The 20,986-nt window shown below is 34.6% G+C and overlaps 3 protein-coding genes across 21 annotated transcripts; 2 read left to right on the top strand and 1 right to left on the bottom strand.

The window, feature by feature from the left end:
- The first annotated feature begins 5,150 nt into the window (after positions 1 to 5,150).
- On the top strand, positions 5,151 to 11,279 carry LOC133703943 (suppressor of mec-8 and unc-52 protein homolog 1). Its single transcript, XM_062128690.1, has 15 exons — positions 5,151 to 5,297; positions 5,389 to 5,752; positions 6,138 to 6,186; positions 6,526 to 6,609; positions 6,887 to 6,990; positions 7,170 to 7,256; positions 7,340 to 7,393; positions 7,916 to 8,011; positions 8,591 to 8,718; positions 8,957 to 9,083; positions 9,173 to 9,232; positions 9,403 to 9,510; positions 9,852 to 9,952; positions 10,152 to 10,203; positions 10,790 to 11,279. Exons 1-15 carry the CDS (start codon positions 5,272 to 5,274, stop codon positions 10,886 to 10,888), a joined length of 1,539 nt encoding a protein of 512 aa, XP_061984674.1. The 5' UTR covers positions 5,151 to 5,271; the 3' UTR covers positions 10,889 to 11,279.
- Positions 11,280 to 12,531: 1,252 nt separating this feature from the next.
- Positions 12,532 to 17,731, top strand: LOC133702961 (pentatricopeptide repeat-containing protein At4g21300). Of its 19 annotated transcripts, none has more exons than XM_062127332.1 (4): positions 12,532 to 15,199; positions 15,677 to 15,794; positions 17,290 to 17,328; positions 17,556 to 17,731. In XM_062127332.1, exon 1 carries the CDS (start codon positions 12,540 to 12,542, stop codon positions 15,063 to 15,065), a length of 2,526 nt encoding a protein of 841 aa, XP_061983316.1. In that variant the 5' UTR covers positions 12,532 to 12,539; the 3' UTR covers positions 15,066 to 15,199; positions 15,677 to 15,794; positions 17,290 to 17,328; positions 17,556 to 17,731. The 19 variants fall into 19 exon arrangements, with proteins under 19 accessions (XP_061983316.1, XP_061983314.1, XP_061983308.1 ...); XM_062127330.1 differs by adding an exon at positions 15,900 to 15,980 and having other exon boundaries at positions 17,290 to 17,731; XM_062127324.1 differs by adding an exon at positions 15,900 to 15,980 and having other exon boundaries at positions 16,204 to 17,731.
- Positions 17,732 to 18,656: 925 nt separating this feature from the next.
- LOC133703153 (protein LIGHT-DEPENDENT SHORT HYPOCOTYLS 4-like) lies at positions 18,657 to 19,746 on the bottom strand. The gene has a single exon (XM_062127595.1). It carries the CDS (start codon positions 19,600 to 19,602, stop codon positions 18,892 to 18,894), a length of 711 nt encoding a protein of 236 aa, XP_061983579.1. The 5' UTR covers positions 19,603 to 19,746; the 3' UTR covers positions 18,657 to 18,891.
- Positions 19,747 to 20,986: the final 1,240 nt, after the last annotated feature.

Genomic DNA, 20,986 nt, shown 5'->3' with positions numbered 1-20,986 from the left:
GCACTATTACCATGTTAAGCACTATTACTAAGTCATGAGACTATGATAACCTAATGAAAAACAAACCAAAATAAATCACGAAGCCTAATTCATAATTAAACACAAATATTAATTGATAAAATTGAGAGAGTCAATTAAAAAAAGAGAAAAAAATACTCAAATAGATTAAAAATAGATTATGAAACTCAATTCTCAATCGATCCAATTTTAAATGATAATGAGACCAATATAACCTCTTAAAAAAAAATTAAAAAAAAAACTTGATTTAACCAGGGTTAAAATGCTAAAACCCGTGACCTTGATCTTAAAACCAAGATATTCTCATAAAAAGCAACTCAAAATAGATTATGAAACTCAATTCTCAATCAATCCAATATTAAATGATAAAATTGAAAAAAAAATTAATTAAATAAAAGATATAAAAACAATCCGAGTTAACTCAGGGTAATCCGTTAAGCATTATTTTTGTGTCATAAGATCCGAATAATCTAATGAAAAGCAAACAAAACAAATCATGAAGTTTAGTTCTCAATCAAATCATATATTAAATGATGAAATTGAAAGAAAAAAAACTAATTAAGTAAAAGAAAAAAAATCTGAGTCGTTTGGATTGACCTGCCAAACCAGGTGAACCCATTAAACCTGGAATTTGTATCACGAGAATGTGATAACCAAATAGAAAAAAATTAATATTAAACAAAAAGAAAGATTAATTGAAAAGAAAAAAACAAAGCAAAGCACTATTATGATGAGTGGTACTTTGTGAGGAGGGGTATAATAAAATCCCCTCATGAGATCAAGTTAATCTAATGAAAAGTAAACAAAAAAATTATAAAATTTAATTCTTAATCAAATAAATATTAGAGGATGAATTAAAAGAAAAAACTAATTAAGAAAAAAAATCTTAGTCAATTGGATTAACTCGCTAAATCAGGTTAACCCATCAAACCCGAGATCCGTATCATGAGAATGTGATAACTAAATAAAAAAATTAATATTAAATAACTAAATTAAACAAAAAAAAGTTTAATTAAAAATAAATAAAAAAACAAAGCAATAAAAAAACCTATAACTAAAAGGCATTTGCCTTTTATTGTGGTTTCGGATAGTGAAAGATTGATGCCTTTTAGTATAGAGTATAATTTGAAGAACTTGCTACAGGTATATAATGATTTTTATATAGGGAAAGATGTTTAAAATAATATCAAATTGAGTTAAAACTATGAAATGAATTTCATATTTATAAGGCTGCCGCCACTTTAATTTTGTTGGTCTTTATACTTATTAAATATAAATATATAAAGTATATAAGAAACATTAACTAAAACAAAGTATTATTTATGTTGATAAATTTTGAAATGAAGTAAAAATAATAAAGAAAGATTCTTACATTTTCATTTTAATTGTGCTCGTTGTTCTTTTATGGAATAGAAATCATCAATTATCTTATTAATTGCGAATTTTTCAGCAATTTTTTTTCTATGTAGACAATCAAATAATTGCAAGAAAATTATCCTCCATCCATTTGCAAAGTCTTGTTTTAACAATTTTCATTGTTGAAAAAGCATGTTCAATAGTTGTTATCGAATTAAGAAGAGTCAAAATAAATTGAATCAACATGTTAATGAGTGGATAAATTGTTAATTTTTTTTTAGTTTCAACCAATCCTTGGCATAAAATTAGCAATCAATGACATATTCTTTAACTTTGGATGAGGTACATCAAGCTCGTAATATTACAACTGAAGTCTCGAATGAATTTTTTCTTGCCTAGAAAATCTTTAGAATATAACTTATCAATAAACAAGCATATATCTTCAATACTAAATAATTTATAGGTATTTTTAGGATCCAAAATTGTGTTCAGCATAAGAAGCTTGGTCGTCTGCTCATTAAATCTATTATTTAGCTCTTGTAATTATTGATTAATGATAGCTGTAAATATATTAACTCGATAGTGATACTTAAATATTATTAAATTCTTTTGACGACAAGATCATCCCATACTAGAAAAACAAGCATCCATATTAGGAATTTCAATGTCTTGATACTTATAAAATGATGTTACTTCTTTTAAAAAAATTTCTCAACTATCATCTCATAACTTTTGAATCAAAGTCTTTATGGTAGTCACCAAATCCATAACATTTAAAATGTATTGAGATTTTTGTTTCAAGGCTTAGCAAAGCATATCAGTAATTCCCATAACATTCTTCATTATATGTAAAATATCCAATTAATTAGGAAAACAACATTCATCTATAAAAAGAATTCATTTTTTTTGGCAAAACTAGCAAATTTAAGGGAAAAGAGAGCAAAAATAGCACAATTAGGAAAAAACACTCATCAAATTCTTAACAAACATCCCAAAACAAGAAAAAAAAAGGATTTTAAGTTTGGGTTACCAATTACCTTGTTTTGATCAAAGATTAATTAATCTTGATCGCTTTGTCTTAGCCTTTGCCTTTTGCTCCTTTTGTTCTCGATTCTTTTTTTTACCCTTTGTGTTTGGCTTAAAAAGAAGATAATTGAACTATGAATTTTTTTTGTTTCTTTCCATATATAGCTAAGCGAGCTTAGCATAGAGTGAAGAAAATTAAAGCAAAGGGAGAGAAAATGTCTATTATTCCTTACATCTAGTAAAGGAATATCACATCTATTTAAAATAAAAAAAATATTATTCTTTCCCATATATTTAACCATTAAGTAATATAAAATTTTCAAATGTTTTGCAGGGGCCTGGGCTCAGGCCTTTGCTTCCCTTCTAGCCCTTGCATCACGTGATTAGTTGCATCACGTGATTAGTTTTAATGTATATTCAAGGATCAAGTTAGCTAAATTTAGATTATAAGAATATATTAGAGAAAAAACATTGTTATAAAAGAACAAATTAAAGCATTAGCCCTAGTCTATTGAAATGTATTGGATGGGGAAAAAAAAAGCATGGTAATAGGATCATTTGACTCCAGACGTTGGTAATGGAGAAAAGAAGGGAAGAGAGAGAGAAAAAATAAGGGAATAAGAAAGAGGAAAGAACAAGATGTGAGATGAAAGCTAGCCTAACCAAACCCCACTAGCTCAATTGAGGTTAAGCATAAGGAAAGAGAAAAAAAAAAAGGAAAAAAGGTAGCCTAACCGAATCTCTCCTTTTTAGCCTAATCTAAACTCTCTCATCACCAACCAAACCCTCATCATCCTTAGATAAGCCCAACCGAACCCTATTACTAGCCTGCAATAGCCATTATCTCTAACAAATAACAACTTCTCCCAAACTATCTTAGGCCAACCTTTCCACTAGAGGTTATCTTTAAACTTGGTTTGACAATTTTTTTAACTAATAACTACTTTAAGCTTGATTCTGCACCAACTTTTCTAGCTTGTCACCCTTATCACTAATAATATACTTTCAAGTGCCAACCTATCCACCAATAGCAAGCGTGACATGCTAACCAATGACTTATTTTTTTAGGAAAATAAATATTATCTCTTTTTTCTCTCCACCAAGTAAGCTTATGTAGCCCTAGTATTTACAAATACCATGTGTTACTAGGTAAAAAGGAAAGCAAGATCATGCTTAAAGTATTTCACGACTTCATTATTATCCGATAATTATATATTTTTTTATTAAAATATTTGGGGTGCAACCACCTTTTTCATAAGTGGTAAAGGTTTTTTTTTACCTTTCCCCCCATCTTTTTTATTTTACAATTATTTTTTCAATTTCATCATTCAATATTTGTTTGATTTTGAACTTGTTTTGATAAATTGTTTAGGTTTGCTTTCTTTAAGGTTATTGTAGTCTCAAATAAATATCCTGACATTTGGTTTGTACTCAATTTCACGAATGTATATTTTTTTATTGTATAATTAAGTAAAAAACAGTTTAAGAAACAAAGTTCTTAGACTCGCTAGAGTCAATCACCCAGATTGCTGATTTGACGGGTTACACTATGAAGCCCGAGTTAATCCAATATGTTGTCGTTTCAATAAAAAAATGTCATCTTAAATTTTTTTTTAAAGCCATACCACACTTTTTACTTGTCACCTGGGATGCCTTCCTCTAAGTCAATTAGTTCAAATCATAACAACTCTCACATGGTTTAATTTTAAATCTAGACTATACAAAGAGATAGGCTGGGATGCTTTAAGGTTGGCATATTAGGTTGTGTTTAATAATAATTCTAAGTAGTTCCTCGTGACCTAGAGTTTTTTTTTATGTTTGATTTTTTTATTCAAACCGCAAAGTAGCGCGACCTTGTAAATTACTAAATTTCTACTATATTAGTGAAACTAAAGGCACTTTTATTAACTTGAAAGATGAAATGTATTGAATCTCATAAACTACACAGTCAACCATTGAGTAAGTTACTTTGTGGCAAGAATCCCCAAACAATCTTGGAATTTAATCAAGTCCATTTGTTAACTAAACATATGTTAAACATCTTCATACCAAATGATGATACTAAGAGTTCTCTCCTTTGAAGACTTTGTGATAATTTAGCTATTTATGAGTATTTTCGAGGGAAGCCTTAAAGGTTAAGTTAGCTTTCCTTCTCTTTTGTGAAAGTAATGAAGAAAATGAACATATGATGTTAGAGGGACCCTGTATTGACCATTGGGAACAAAAAAATTGATCGAGCCTTCAATAAATGTGCATATTTAAGAGTTTCTAATAGTTGTTAATGACTATCTTTATCTTGAAATTGATTGATAATTTATTTTAGAGAATAACTATAAGATTTAATATCAAATGAATGATTAATGATTGATGAATTTCATTCGATGGTAAATAAGGTAGTCGAAACCATTCAAGTATAATGACTTAAACATATTTAGTCAAAGGTTTCTAGTCATAAAATTAAATGAGTTAATTCAAGTTAATCAATACGATATTATTTTTAATAATTAAAAAAAAAGATAAATTATGCTTTAATCGTGTTGTAAATGAATTTAACAGATTAATTTGATTAAATCAAGTTAATTTTAAAATTATTTTTATTTAAATCTAACCCACGTGTTGAAACTAAATTGTTTATTTACAAGTATGAGCGATCATTTTGCTAATCCGAGCCTAAAATAACTTTTAATGAAAGGTTAGAAACTCAATTGATAGAAGTTTTAACATCAGGACTAAATTGAGAATTGGGAAAAGTATATACACAAAACCGAACTCAAAACCAGAAATTTAAAAATTCACTCTCTTTCGTCCTCTTCTTCTCCAACAAAATCAAAAACCCTAACACCTCCTCTCTCCCTCCTCAACACACCAAACATGGCACTCGAAATCGAAGCTCGCGAGTAAGTTCTGCTTCCTCTCCTTAAAAAAACACGACACAGCACTTGAATTTCCTTCCCCTGACACTTTTTTCTAATTGTTTTTCTTTTTCAGTGTAATAAAAATTGTGCTGCAGTTCTGCAAAGAACACTCTCTGCACCAAACATTCCAAACCCTACAAAACGAATGTCAAGTCTCCTTAAACACAGTAGACAGCATTGAAACATTCGTGGCAGACATAAACGGAGGAAGATGGGACACGATCTTGCCTCAAGTGGCGCAACTTAAGTTGCCGAGGAATAAGTTAGAAGATTTGTACGAACAGATTGTGTTAGAAATGATTGAGTTACGAGAATTGGATACTGCTCGTGCTATTTTAAGACAGACTCAAGCTATGGGTGTCATGAAGCAGGAACAGCCGGAGAGATATTTGAGGCTCGAGCATTTGCTTGTTAGAACTTATTTTGATCCTAATGAGGTGGGTGAGAAAAAAGGAATTTTTTTTCCTGCTTTTCTGTGTGTTTTATGGTTTGTTTTGTGATGGGTTTTCTTGATTTTGGTTAAATTTTGGATTTTTAATGTTCTTTGGTTTCGAAAGTGTTATCGGTGTTGTGCTTTGCTCTTCTTAATGCTTGTGTTTTATGGTTTGTTTTGTAATGAGTTTTGTTGATTTTAGTTAAATTTTGGATTTTTTAATGCACTTTGGTTTCGAAAGTGTAGTAGGTGTTAGTACATTAATAATGGGATTTGAATGGAAGGTGTAGCTTACAATGGGAGTAGTGAAGATTTAGACTTTTGTTTCTCATAAGTGAATATCTGAGTTTTTTGGGCCTGAGACATGGGAATTGTGTGAAATATGACAGGCTTATCAAGAATCAACCAAGGAGAAACGACGTGCACAGATTGCTCAAGGTTTTTCTTTTCTTGATTTTTCCCTCTGTTTGTGTGCTTAGTGGTTGCTGTGTACATTTGTGAAGATTCTGGAAGTTTAAATTAGAGTAAACTGTAGAATAGAATGCAGGGAATGAATACTGTTGAATTGTGAAGGATTTAATTGGTAAATCGAGGCAACTAGAAGAATGATTAACAGATTTTGTTTTGAACACCGTGAATCAAGACAACTAGAGAAAGGGTTAAACTTTTTTGTTTTCTATAACTTTCAGAGTAGTTGTTGGATTGCTTGCTCGCATTATGCTTTTGTTTCCTGTTCCTTTTTAGTTTTACGAGTGATTTTTCTTGTTCCGTATTCAGCCCTTGCTGCAGAAGTTAGTGTGGTTCCACCTTCAAGATTAATGGCTCTAATTGGTCAGGCTCTCAAGTGGCAGCAACACCAAGGTATGTTCCGCTTCAAAATGAAACTTTATACATAATGGAGGAAGCCTCGTTAATATTGTTTTGTTTCACTTGGATGGTAAGGGAATTCATGTTGCCTCTAAAAAATGCTCTTCTTATTAAATTTTTCCTTTTTTTAGAGCATGCATGCTTTTTTTGGAGCTTTTTTTTTACGAACTTAATGTATTCAAAATCTGGATACTGCCTCTGCTCATGGGAGTGGGCAATGGGAAACATGATACACTTTCTTGTCATTTACTTTTTTGTTTTCCTCATCCAGGGTTGCTTCCTCCGGGAACTCAGTTTGATCTATTCCGAGGAACAGCAGCCATGAAACAAGATATTGATGATATGTACCCAACAACTCTTACACATACCATAAAGGTAGGTGCATTATCCAAATTTACTACGCAGATTTTTTTGACTAAAAGCGATTGTTATTTTTATTTGGTTTGCATGTATTACTTTGTAGTTTGTACAGTTATATATATATATATTAATCTTTATATTGCGTCCTTAAATTGTTAGCTCCTCATATTACACCCTGCTGTGTTCTTCTGCAGTTTGGAACAAAAAGTCATGCTGAATGTGCTAAATTCTCTCCAGACGGGCAATTCCTTGTTTCATGTTCTATTGATGGGTTCATTGAGGTATCCTTTTGGAAACTGCCTCCAGATGATGAAAGATTAGTGAATGGATATGTAGTGATATTTTATTTGTTGATCACCGCTAGGTGTGGGATTATGTAAGTGGAAAGCTCAAAAAGGATCTTCAGTACCAGGCTGATGTGAGTTTTCTTTTTATAACCCTTTGTGTTTGCTTGCTTTTAATGTTATCAATACCAGGAAGGAGATAGTGTACTCTCTGCTATTGATAAGTTTTCATGCATTCCCAAACCTCACCTGATCAATTCCTATACCATTATTTCATCTGTCCATTATTATGGACTGACATCTCGAAAAATAAACATCTAAGGTTGATCCCTGCATCATATATCATCCAAAACTGAACACTCTTCCATTCACCACACTAAACTGATGCTGCTCCGGTGATGAGATGCTCTGTATTACTACAGAATCCCAAATTAGGTCTTCATTGGTGTCCTGTATTTTGTAAAGGTTCACAGGTAGTCAATTAACTCAAGCATGTGCCAAAACATGAGTAGAGAAAGAATGAAAAGTAGATAATTGAAGGGATTATTTCCATGTATCCTTTGATTGTTTCAAATTGATTTAGGATTAAATAGTTTTCAGTGGAGTTGTTCTTTCCTAGTTGTATATTTACTGGTAAAAATGTAAAATCTTTCCAGGAAACTTTTATGATGCACGATGATCCTGTCCTCTGTGTTGATTTTAGCCGAGATTCTGAGATGCTTGCATCTGGAGCGAAAGATGGGAAGATCAAAGTAAGTCATACCCTTACATGCTTGCATCTATGTTGTAGCTCTGAATTCTCTCTCTTTCATATATCCTACATGATATCTAATTTTATCTTCTCCAGTTCTCTTGATGGCTGTGGATCTTATATTATCCATAAAGCTCCCTTCTGAGAGAATAGAGGCATGAGTTTAATAGATCTTGTGAAGTATAAGTTCTTGAGACAATTTGGTAACTCTATTGGGAGGGAAGTGGGAAGTTTTTCTCAAAAGAATCAGGAAGCTAAAAAATTCATGAACAAGATGAAATGCGAAAAGTTCTTAGGACCTGAAACTTTAGTTTTTTTAAGGTTGCATATATTTGAGTTTATTGACTTGCAGATTTTAGGACTAAGAGAATGCTTCATGAGTGTAGGAAAACATTTTATTTTTATATACATAATGATAACATTGATGTTTTAGCTCTCCTTTACAATTAAGCTTGTGTTTTTTCAGCTGTGGTAAAATTTGCATTGCTGGTGAGGACATATGGGAAAAAAATGATTTAAATTTGGAATTTGATATTGCCGTCTTTTTAAGAAACTTAGTCTAAAATGTACCTTTTCTCAGGTCTGGCGTATAAGGACTGGTCAATGCTTGCGTCGTCTTGAACGTGCACATTCTCAGGGAGTCACAAGTCTTGCTTTCTCTCGTGATGGAAGCCAGCTGCTAAGTGCATCCTTTGACAGCACAGCGAGGTTAATTTACAGCAATGGACATTTTTTTGTGTGCATAGCAAGTTAATTGTCTATATTGACCCTCTTAATGACTATAATGCAGCTCGTGGTTAAGAGATGACACCTCTTAAGACTAGTATCTTTTTTTTCTTTGTAACCCATGTGGTCATTGAGTTTCTAACTTTAGTCATTTCCATATCCATACAACAATCATTTTCCCTTATTTTCTTTTAAATAACTACATTTTACTTTGTTGTAGAATTCATGGCCTAAAATCTGGGAAGTTGTTAAAAGAATTCCGTGGGCACGCATCCTATGTGAATGATGCCATCTTCACTAGTGATGGGACTCGTGTTATTACTGCCTCCAGTGATTGCACGGTCAAGGTAAGTCACACATTAAAGTGCAGTGTTTTCATGAGGTTACACTTCTTTTCTCTAGCTTGCATAACAGATTCCAATTTTTTTCCTAATAGGTTTGGGATATGAAGAGTACAGACTGTATACATACGTTCAGGCCACCACCGCCATTGAGGGTACTTTTTCTCAATGCAATGTGCATGGTCATGAGATTGAGTTAGCTGCATTGTTTTGTGTGGCTTACCTGGGATAGAATACTTTTAATTCATCTTGCTTCTTGCTATATGTCTTGCCTTTTGCCTTCAATAACACGTGGCTGATTATCGCTGCTTGTGTGGATTGTTAGGGAGGTGATGCTTCTGTGAACTCTGTTCATCTTTTCCCAAAAAACACTGATCATATTGTTGTATGTAACAAGACATCATCGATATGCATTATGACACTTCAAGGACAGGTAGTTTCTCTTAACTCGAGCTGATGCTAATATTATGCCACTCATCTGTTGCTCTGCCATGTTTGGGTTTTGGAGTTGGGACCAAATTTTATATAGTGTACTGCTACTTTTTGGCAGCAAACCATGACATTTCGTAGCATCTTCTAGCATATTTCACTAGCCTTAGACCACCACAAAAGCAAATATAAACTGATAATCATTCTATAGATAGATTACGATTCTATGTTTTACTGGTTCAGGCACTTTGTTTTTGTTCACTGAAACTTTTTCAGAGTGCATAAGTAGAGGAGTTTAGATAATTCATTATCAATGACATATTGCTTTGCGTGATTGTGATGCAGGTTGTGAAGAGCTTTTCTTCCGGTAAAAGAGAAGGTGGAGATTTTGCTGCAGCCTGTTTATCACCAAAAGGGGAATGGATCTACTGTGTTGGTGAAGACAGGTATTCCTTTGTCCAGCTGGTTCTTATGTAAAATTTACAACCTTGTTCTGTATTTATTTTTCTCATAAAATAAGAGTTATCTTAGAAATGAAGAGAGAGATGAAATGAAAATGTCAATCTATTACTGAGAATAAGTTGGAGAGATGGGCGTTTGAGATGGTTTAATTTTGTTAATAACAGTCCTCAAAATTGCATGCAGGAATATTTACTGCTTCAGCTACCAATCTGGCAAACTAGAGCATCTAATGAAGGTGAGTTTTCACTAGGGTGGCAGGATCTAGGGTTTTGGGTTGCTCTCTATTTTGTTCCTTTCCCCATCATTTATAACCGGCAACCAATGTACATTTTGTAAAAATAAACTTATTCTCAATCGAGCGTTGTGGTATAAACCCAGAAGGGAGACAATAAAAATGAGGGAAGAAAAGGAAGAATCTGGGCAGGACGTGGTCCTTGTTTCAACTACCAGGGAGGGCTTTTAGGGTGATTATGATACGGTTCAGGATAACAAGTTTACATGATGTTAAGCTGCTATGAAATTTATTTCTGCTAATTCATTTATGCCATCATTGCTTTTCGGAGCCAACAAATTTTAACCCCTAACCTCCGTGTCCACACTGTATGGATTGGTGTTTGTCGTTTATCTTAGTGTCAGGGACAACCTTCTCTGAGCATGTAGTTTCATGTTTGTGCATGAATGTTGTAATACAGAAGCTGTCCTTAAAACCAGCTAAAGAAATTACATACTTGGTCGTTTTGGCTTTCTGCTTATTATGTGCCATTTCGTGCGTGGGTCATTCTAACTTTGCAAGTGCATGTTTTGACCTTTGATACTGCCAGGTTCACGAGAAGGATGTAATAGGCGTGACCCATCATCCTCATAGGAATCTTCTTGCCACCTACAGCGAAGATTCCACAATGAAATTATGGAAGCCATGAATTTTCTGCACTGACCGTATTTACTTCCCTCATGCAAGACTCCTTTTAGCTCTGTTATCATTTGTTAATGGCATCTTTTCAAGATCGACTTCCAATTGTCAAAGAGCCGCCTGTAACTGGCCTGTCAGAGTGCAAGAGTTAGGAACTGATAGCAACTGACTGGTATAGACCGGAAGACTTGTTTATTTTCCTGCATCATTTGGAAGAGAGATTCTTTGTTGTAGTCGAAGATTTTGATTACATTTCTTGTATAGCAAAACTAGTTCAGATGGCTGTTATATTCTCTCTGTCAACCTGCATCGCCCTCGCATTCACGGCATGCGCGCGCGATGAATTATCTTGCCCCACGTACACTTGGAGCTGCCATTTATGAACGTATTCTTCTGAGTTCTGAGCTGTTCTTATTTGCCCTGCTGAGTTGCAACCACTCACTTCCGGTTCAGGGGAGGATAGCCTTGAAGGAAGCATTTCCTTACAACCTGTTTCACCTTCTATTTTATTTTTATTAAAAAAATACTTATATTGCTTTGCTTTAAAGTACTAGAAAAGGTGTTTGTTGCTTAATCTTTAAGAATGGAAGGTGAATTTCATAAAAACAGTTATAAGGTATATTAGTTTTTAGTTTAAAAAGCGTAGTAATTTTTTTTTTTGAAAGGAAAATTGTTTATTTTATTTAAAGAACAAAAATAGCTTTAATCTAAAGTAAGTTACTTTAATTATTTTTATTTTATACATAGTAATTAACTAATATTTAATTACATGGTTAACAACCTTAAATATTTGAAAATTAACCGCTCTCAATCAACCTTAAATATTTGAAAATTAACCGCTCTCAATTATCTTATTTTAAGCATATTAAATTTTAGTTTGTATGAATCTTAATTAAATCATTTAGTAGTTCTATTTACTAAAAAGAAAAACAGTGAAATATTTTGATTTTTCTTTCATTTTTTTTTTATAAATATATGATGTTCATGTGTTATTCAAAGAAAATTAATTTACTAAGCAATTCATTCATTTATTTTTAAAGAAAGTATAAGATTTCTTAAAAGTAATTGTTTAATTTAAGTCTGGAAATTTTAATTTAGGTGATTTTACTAACAATAAATACAAAGGGGGTCAAATGGCATAGCACTAAAAAAATAGAATTTCCTTCTCTTTTAATTGTTCTCTCTTCTTAGAATTTTTTACATAAATAGAAACTAAATATTTTTTTAATATGATCTAAATGCATATTTCCTACATCAGTTGACAAATAATTTTTTTGATGTAGATTTTAAAATTTGAACTCGAAAGGTAAAAATAAATAAATCAGTCTAATATATATATATATATGATTGAAAACCTATCCCTTGCATTAGTTTGGTGTGTTTAGAAAAATAAATATTTATAATATTTATTTTTAAATTTGAACTCAGAATAAATTTCCTTAATCACTCTATAATTATTTTGTTTTCGATACAATCATAAATAATTGGTGTGTATTTTAGTAACGATCTAAAACAAAAAAAAAAAAAAAGGAATTTTGTTTTTCCATATATACCCTTATTCTCTCTAAACCCAAAAATACCCCTCAATCATGACCGTTTAAACCCTGCATAAATAACTCATTAACCTCGTACCAGAAGGCCAAGAAACCGAAACACTGAGGATGTCCTACACAAAACTACCTTCAATGCACAGACATTTCACAAATACTTGGCTAAAGTCGAAGTCTTTACACACAAACTTCAAAAAAGGCTTTAAAGATCCAATCTTTTTAAGCACCGAACACTCTTTAGCCACCCAACTTGAATCAATGTTGCAAAAACCAAGTACAAAACTTGAACAAGCAAAACAACTACATGCCCAATTCGTTGTTAGTGGAATAAACATCATCAACAATGGCTTGTTGGGTGGGAAAATGTTGGGTATGTATGTGCTATGTAATAGTTTCGTGGATGCTAAGAAGCTTTTTTATCAGCTTGAGTTTTATTATGCCATGCCTTGGAATTGGATGATTAGAGGGTTAGTGAAAATGGGTTGTTTTGATTTTGCTTTGTTGTTTTATTTCAAAATGTTGGGTTGTGGTGTGTTTCCTGATAAGTATACTTTCCCTCCTGTGATTAAGTGTTGCACTGGTTTGAATAATGTGAGATTAGGGAAGGTGATTCAAGATATGATTTTGGAGATGGGTTTTGATTTGGATATGTTTGTTGCTAGTTCTTTGATCAAGTTGTATGCCGATAATGGCTGTATAGAGGATGCTAGGCGCTTTTTTGATAAAATGATTGATAAAGATTGTGTTTTGTGGAATGTGATGATTAACGGTTATGTACAGTGTGGGGAGTCTGATAGTGCTATTAAGTTGTTTAAGGATATGATGAGCTCTGAAGCTAAGCCTGATTCCGTGACGTTTGCTTGTGTTCTTTCTATCTCTTGCTCTGAGGCAATGGTTGAGTATGGTAGACAGCTTCATGGGCTTGTTGTTCGTAGCGGGTTAGATTTTGATCCTCTGGTGGGGAATACACTAGTGACTGTGTATTCAAAAGGCAGGCAATTGGGCGATGCACGTAAATTATTTGATATGATGCCTCAGATTGATTTGGTGGTTTGGAATAGGATGATTGGTGGGTATGTACAAAATGGGTTTATGGATGATGCTTCGATGTTGTTTAATGAGATGATATCTGCCGGTATTAAACCAGACTCCATCACTTTTACTAGTTTCCTCCCATCACTTGCTGAGTCATCGAGTCTCAGGCAAATTAAGGAAATTCATGGTTATATAGTGAGGCATGGTGTGATTTTGGATGTGTACTTGAACAGTGCTCTTATTGACTTGTACTTTAAATGCAGGGATGCCGTGATGGCATGCAAGATGTTTACTCTAAGCACAAAATTTGATATTGTTATTTATACGGCTATGATTTCAGGCTATGTGCTTAATGGTATGAATAAGGATGCTTTAGAAATCTTTAGGTGGTTACTTCAAAAGAAAATGATTCCAAATGCTTTAACATTTTCTAGTATTTTGCCAGCATGTGCTGGTTTGGCTGCTATAAAATTGGGGAGAGAATTGCATGGTTACATCATCAAGAATGAGTTAGAAGAGAAATGTCCCGTGGGAAGTGCAATTATGAACATGTATGCAAAATGCGGAAGATTGGATCTTGCACACCTAATTTTTGGAAGAATTTCCATAAAGGATGCTATTTGTTGGAACTCTATAATCACAAGTTTTTCCCAGGATGGAAAACCAGAGGAGGCCATTTATCTTTTTCGTCAAATGGGGATGGAAGGAGTGAAGTATGATTGCGTGACTGTTTCAGCTGCTCTCTCTGCTTGTGCAAACATTCCAGCGCTTCATTATGGGAAAGAGATTCATGGTTTCATGATTAAAGGTGCATTTGAGTCTGACCTTTTTGATATGAGTGCACTGATAAACATGTATGCCAAATGTGGGAAACTAAATATTGCTCGCCTGGTGTTCAACTTGATGCAAGAGAAGAATGAAGTTGCATGGAATAGCATCATTGCTGCTTATGGGTACCATGGTTACCTTGCGGACTCTCTTGCTCTGTTTCATAATATGTTGGAAGAAGGAATTCAGCCAGATCATATCACCTTTCTCACTATATTATCTTCTTGCGGCCATGCTGGACAGGTCGAGGATGGAGTTCACTACTTCCGCTGCATGACTGAGGAATATGGTATCCCAGCTCAAATGGAGCATTATGCTTGCATGGCAGATTTGTTTGGCCGGGCAGGCCATTTGGATGAAGCGTTTGAAGTCATAACAAGCATGCCATTTCCACCTGCTGCCAGTGTTTGGGGCACGTTGCTGGGAGCCTGTCGAGTCCATGGCAATGTTGAACTTGCTGAAGTGGCTTCAAGATATCTACTTGACTTGGAACCAAAAAATTCTGGTTACTATTTATTGCTTACTCATGTACTCGCTGATGCTGGAAAATGGAGGAGTGTGCATACGATACAACATTTGATGAAAGAAAGAGGAGTCCAGAAAGTTCCTGGATGCAGTTGGATTGAGGTCAACAACACCACTTGTGTGTTTTTTGCTGCAGATGGAAGTCACCCGGAATCTCCTCAGATCTATTCTTTGCTGAAGAGTCTCCTCCTAGAGTTAAGAAAAGTTGGTTATGTTCCTCAACCTGTAGCTTGTTTTGGAAATGATTGAATCTTGAGAATTGGACATGGCACAAGAAATTTTAAGATAAATGCAGGAAATGGAGTGATGAAACAGATGCGATCATGAAAGATATTAGTGGCTCGAGCATCCTCTCTGTCTCATCTGATTTTGATCCAAACGAGGTTAGGAAACTGTTTGTGGTTTATTATTAATGTCAGCATGTGTCAAATAATGAAACTGGTTATTTTTATTTAATTTTTGTCTTTGTAGTCGAGTCAAAAAAATGTTTTTTTTTTAGCTAAAATTTACTACATGCAACATGACATGCTTACCAAGAATCGAATAAAGAGAGAACTTGCACAGATTGCTCTAGTTTTTTTCCCCTTGTTTACACTCTAAGTAGGTATTACCCTAGGCAGCCTTATACTTTGAAAATGTGATTGTTTTCACTGTTCAAATGATGAAGCCTCATTAATACACTACATTTGTGTTGCATCACGTAATGGACTACCATGCTCTCTAGAAGTCAAGTTGCTTCTAAAATGCTCCTTTTCTTACAATTTTTAATTTTTATTTATTTTATGTACGCATCAGCATTTGCTTTGGTGCATCTTTTCATTATTGTATTTACTGACCCTCAAACTTTGGCTACTTGGCAGTTGGCTTATTCAGGATGGGCTTCCTCTTGGGACACATTTCCCCTTATTTCTAGCAATGGCTGCTATGAAACAAGATATAGATGACATGTATTGACCAATTCTCGCACTCAACATTAAGGTTGGTGTATGTATCCATATCTATTATGCTCATGTATGTGCATTGCTTTGCTGTTTGACACCATGTGCTACCAGTTTTCTGTTGGAGTGTAGTTGGATGGGACAGTTTTAATTTATGACGCAACATTCTCTTGCTGAGGAAACCTTATTGGCGGCTCCCTGCTGATCATTGCCATATTCTTTTTCAGTGAGTTGCTCTCTGCTCACTCTTTCTTTTTCTGTCTAGCTCTCGCTTGCTTACTTAGCAATCCCCATGTCAATTTTAGTGTCTTCTCCTTGTAACACCTTGATTATCCCCATCCAAATTTCACGGGACTGTGAACTTTCACTACTGTTTTATTTGAACAGATATTAGAGCTCATTATCAACTAGATCAGCAGTTTGGTGATAACTCCTTTGATCGAAAACAGGATGAGTCCGGGTTACCAAAGATTTATCCAGAGCAATTGGTACTCCACAGCCATGGTGAACACTATGCTAAGTTTGGCGTCCTACTTGAATTTGGAACTGAGGTTAGGATGATCAATAGCATAGATATTAGAAGTCTGTTGATATACACAGAACTTTTGGAGTTGATTTTGACGTCATTGCTTTGGTGTGCAACATATAGAAGACTGCACATGGAGAGAACGATGATAGTAGTTAAAAATATCAACGTGTCTATGACTCCTCGACTTCAAGAATGGTATTTGCCAGAAATTCTGTTTTAGAACTCTTAAGTGAGGGACCACTCTTGCAATGCCTAGAGTGGCAAAGAAAACAAAAGGGCACAGTAAGCAACACAAATACCTCAATAATCAAGTAAACTCCTTACAAGAATGCCCTATTCCTGTATGTTCTTGTTGATAAATTCTCATGCTCTTCTGTAGCCAGAAAAAAATCCATAGACTAACAAAGATAATTAGCAAGTGTCACAAATCACACACCCAGGTCTGGTTTATATTCAGCAGTTTGATGATTACCATCATGGTTCATAGGCAGTTCTCAAGGATAAGAAGTTACTAATAGAAACATGACCATATCCTGAACTGGTATTGAGACTAAAGTCCGTGGTGTACTTTATTCTCTCCATGACATTCCTTGCCATTCTGAATTGAACTTGTGAATTGTTTGTCCTTGATATACTCATTATGTATATGACAAAGATGCATGATGTCTGCAAAAATTCTTTTCGTATCTGATGAGCAGTGGTACTCCGTAGTAGTTGATACAAAGACATCCGGGGATCAACAATTCCCTTTATTGCTATATAGCATACAAAGTTGCAATAAAAGATAAGTATTGCTATTCTAATCCCACCATGCTTTGCTGCTTAAAGTGAGGACCAGATCCTCTTTCTCTGATTATTTTAAGAACTAGGCCCCATCTTTAATGGACATAATCTCCAAATCTTACCAGCATAATTTGCACCTTTCTGTCTTAATTTGATTCTGATCTGGAGCATATATTTTAATGAACCAGCTGTCTGTGATAGCATTCTAGATTTTTTTCCACAGGTGTGCCACACAGTGTGGCCACGCGCACATACAATTCAGGTAAGAAAACATATCCATCTACAGGAGCCAACCCTTACTGCATAGGAATTTTGGGCATTAAAGCAAAACTGCTGAGGTGAAGTTGGTACCTAAAAGATCTTTCCAGGTCTATCTTGTTTGTTTCAGGGTGGACAGCGTCTTATTCCTTAAAAGAGTGCATTTCCTTTTTTGTATCTATCTGTGTTTCATGACCGATGATGGAAGTCAAGCTGTGTCTTTCTTGGCAGGACTGTTGTAAATTCTAAGGGAGTTGGGAGTTCCTTGCAATTCTTCTTTTCATTGAAGAGATTCTATGGCTAGAATTAAATTCACATCATTGAAGCAAGCTTTGAAGATTCATCTGACCTGACATGGAAATTTGTAAAACACAAGATTATGTTATTTGCAACATGATTTTATCAAATTACATCATTTGCATGTTATACCAGCTCATGTAGGGCCTAATGTGTGCAACAGATGTCATCCATATAAGATGCTAATATCTGTAATCCTCTAAATAAATTCATGAGATAACAATTAGTTGGATGGTATAAAATAATGCAGAAAATATACCACTACAGAGTAATGATTAAAGTAGGGGGATATGAATTGAAGGAAATAATGTGCTCAACTGCCCATCTAAAGCAGAAACCTCTACCCACCACTACTTTGCTAAAGAGAGGGAAGTTGTCAACGTGAAGACTTGGTCTTCCCAATAGAGGATTTGTGGATATGAAAAGGTGTCTTCGATACAAGAGACTTCCCACAGAAGAGCAGACATATCTTTGGATTTTTCTTCAAACGTTGCAAAAAGAGATGGGAAAGAGAGTTTCACAAGCAAAGGAAACTGAAACAGGAGTAGAAAAGGGGGACTTGGTCAAGAAGAATCTTAGGGTTTAACTGAATATGGCCTGTTTTTCTTTGTAAACAGAAGATTGTTTAAAACTAATTATCTTATTTAATCTTCCAATCCCATCATTACCCTATATAGAACTACCTGTATGAATTACTTAGTTTTCATATGGTCATCACAATTTCTCTCAGATAGTTCACCACAGACAGAATTTTATGTGGGACAATGAAATCCTTTTACATGTTCTGTGCTCAAATAGTTCCATCATGTTCATGAGATCACACAGATAGCCTTAGGATGGACAATCACCTTTTCAATTTGTTATGAAAATTATTTTCTGCTGTTTTTTCATTGCTATGTAGAATGGATTCTGTTGAATGAAAATTAAAATGTTACAGATAGGTTACATAGAATCAAAACCTAATACAAAATAAAACTTGATAGAGGGAAAAAAATAATCTTAGATATTGCTCACAGTCTCTGTGCTGTCTAAATCTTAGGAAAATCTCACAAACATTTTGATTAACTGATGATTCCTGGTTACCATAGGATCCAAAATAGGAGAAAATGATGGCTTTCTCTCTTAATTACCAACACCTAACACACCATTAGCACAGATAAGAAGGAAAAGTACTTAAACATCTGATAAACCCTAACTTGCATTACAATATTACCTTACATATTACATATCCTTCTAAACCCTAGACCAATTAAGAACAACTTTTATTGGCTTAGTTGAACACGTACACATCCCCAACATTAATCATAGCAGCCCCATTTGACAGGACATTTCTTGGAACGTATCCATCAGTTCCACCATTACAAATACCTTCTTGAACATGGCTGTAAGAGCCATTTCCTGCAGTTTGTGACTTCTGCTGCTGCTGTTGTACTGGGTTCTTTCTCTTCTTCTTCTCATAAGCTATCCCTCTAGCTTTTGCCTGTGCATCTCTTACTTCCCTTAAGTACAATCTCACAGCGCGTGCACCAAAAGGGTTTGTCTCAGGCAGTCCACCGTTCTCTTCGAAGGCAGCACGGAGACGTCCGGTGAGAGCATCAAGGCTGCCCCATGCTTGCTTGAGAGGGCAAGAGCAAGGAGATGGTGGATGGGGGTGGCCAAAAAATGGACAACCTTGGTTATGCACCTTGGTCTTTCCAAACTGATCAAGATACCTCAAAAACTCCAAAACATGAGCTCCACTGCACCGTGACAGTGCCAGTGGTGGCCTGTGGTTTCTTAGGTACTGCCCGAAAGTGTTCCAGTCTCGTCGCTTCTGAGATTCGTAACGACTCAATGGTAGTGGTGATGATATTGGTGATGATGGTGGTAATAGCACTCCTTTCTGCAATTGGTGGCTCTTAGGAGTTCCTGACGAGCCACCTCTTGCAGAATTATGTGACATAGTGGCCGCAGAGGCGGCGGCGGCAACAGCAGCTGACATGTTACAAGTCTTGTTGCGGATGGAGCTAATTAAGAGACTGCTTATTTTCTTGAGGAATCACATAAAACGGGAAGAGGGGGAGGGAAAGAATTCATGGAAGAGAAGAGAGACATGCAAGAGAATATATAAGCAGAGGATCAAATAGAGGAATAGGAGGAAGAGGTAGTGTTGATGTGAGATGTGGAGAAGGAGACAAAGGAGGGACCCATGCAAAGAAACCCACGTCCAGTAAGTGATGACAGTTTGAATATCATGACAAAAATGTCACCTCAGTTTTTTTCACCTATCCCTCCCTCTACAAGTGTTTTAAAGGGATATCTCCCTCGATGAACAAGGGATTGCATCCCTTTTTTGATATCAAGATTCAAACCTGTAGCAATCCATGGCATGTAAAACTCTCTCAAATCCTTCAATTCTGACGTAAATAATATATTTCTAGCTAGCTGAAGTAAGAAGAAAAACTTTTAGTTTGTTTTCGAATAGAGCGAGTAGCTTTACAATTATAACATTTTAAAGCGAGTAGCTTTACAATTGTAAAGCGAGTAGCTTTACAATTACAGTTTAAAAAAATAGATTTAAACAAAACTATAAATTATAACATTTTTTCAAGTGATAACTATTAGAGAATAATATAAATCATATACTGGGATCTCATCTAATAGCTTAAGCTTTTAGGTTGAGATGATTTCTTGACATGGTATCAGAGCCTTGATGACCAAGCGGTTACGAGTTCGAATCTCACCATCCCTATTTATTTAATAAAAATTAAGCACAAGGTAAAGTGGGTGTGTGCAAGTTTTAAGTTCAAAGGGCTTTCACTTGAGGGGATGTGTTAGAGAATAATATAAATCATATCCTGGGACCTCACCTAATAGTTTAAGCTTTTAGGTTGAGATAGTTTCTTGACAAAAACTAAACAAAATATAAAGTTATGGTTGTTATTAAAACCTTAGTTTTGATACATGAAAATCAGCAAGAGAGGATGATTAGTCGCGACATTGTTTGATGTATGATGTTAAAGTTAAGTTTCAAGTATTTCAAGAGAGGATCATTCACAATTGCTTGTATGAATTTCTGCAAATTAACAAGAATAGAGTTGAATGATCGCACAACATGTGATTGTTCATGTAACATTTATGTTCTTGCCTATAAGTGAGGACAAATATCATTTATAGAGCCTGCAAATTAGGACAGTAACTTGACCATGCCATTAATACCAAATTACAAGTTTGTGTCGATGCATGGCCCAAAAAGATTCTTGCTGTGATGATAAGATGTTTCACTGAGATCTCAGTTGTGTCCGACTCTGTGGATACACAAAAACATATCCAAACTGACGAGTCTCTTATGCATAGTTTCCATCATAAAATATTATTTACAAGGT

Source organism: Populus nigra, chromosome 9 (assembly GCF_951802175.1).
Source record: "Populus nigra chromosome 9, ddPopNigr1.1, whole genome shotgun sequence".
Classification (NCBI taxonomy): domain Eukaryota; kingdom Viridiplantae; phylum Streptophyta; class Magnoliopsida; order Malpighiales; family Salicaceae; genus Populus; species Populus nigra.
Note: the sequence above shows the minus strand (reverse complement) of the source record. Positions and strands in the feature narration are given on the sequence as shown.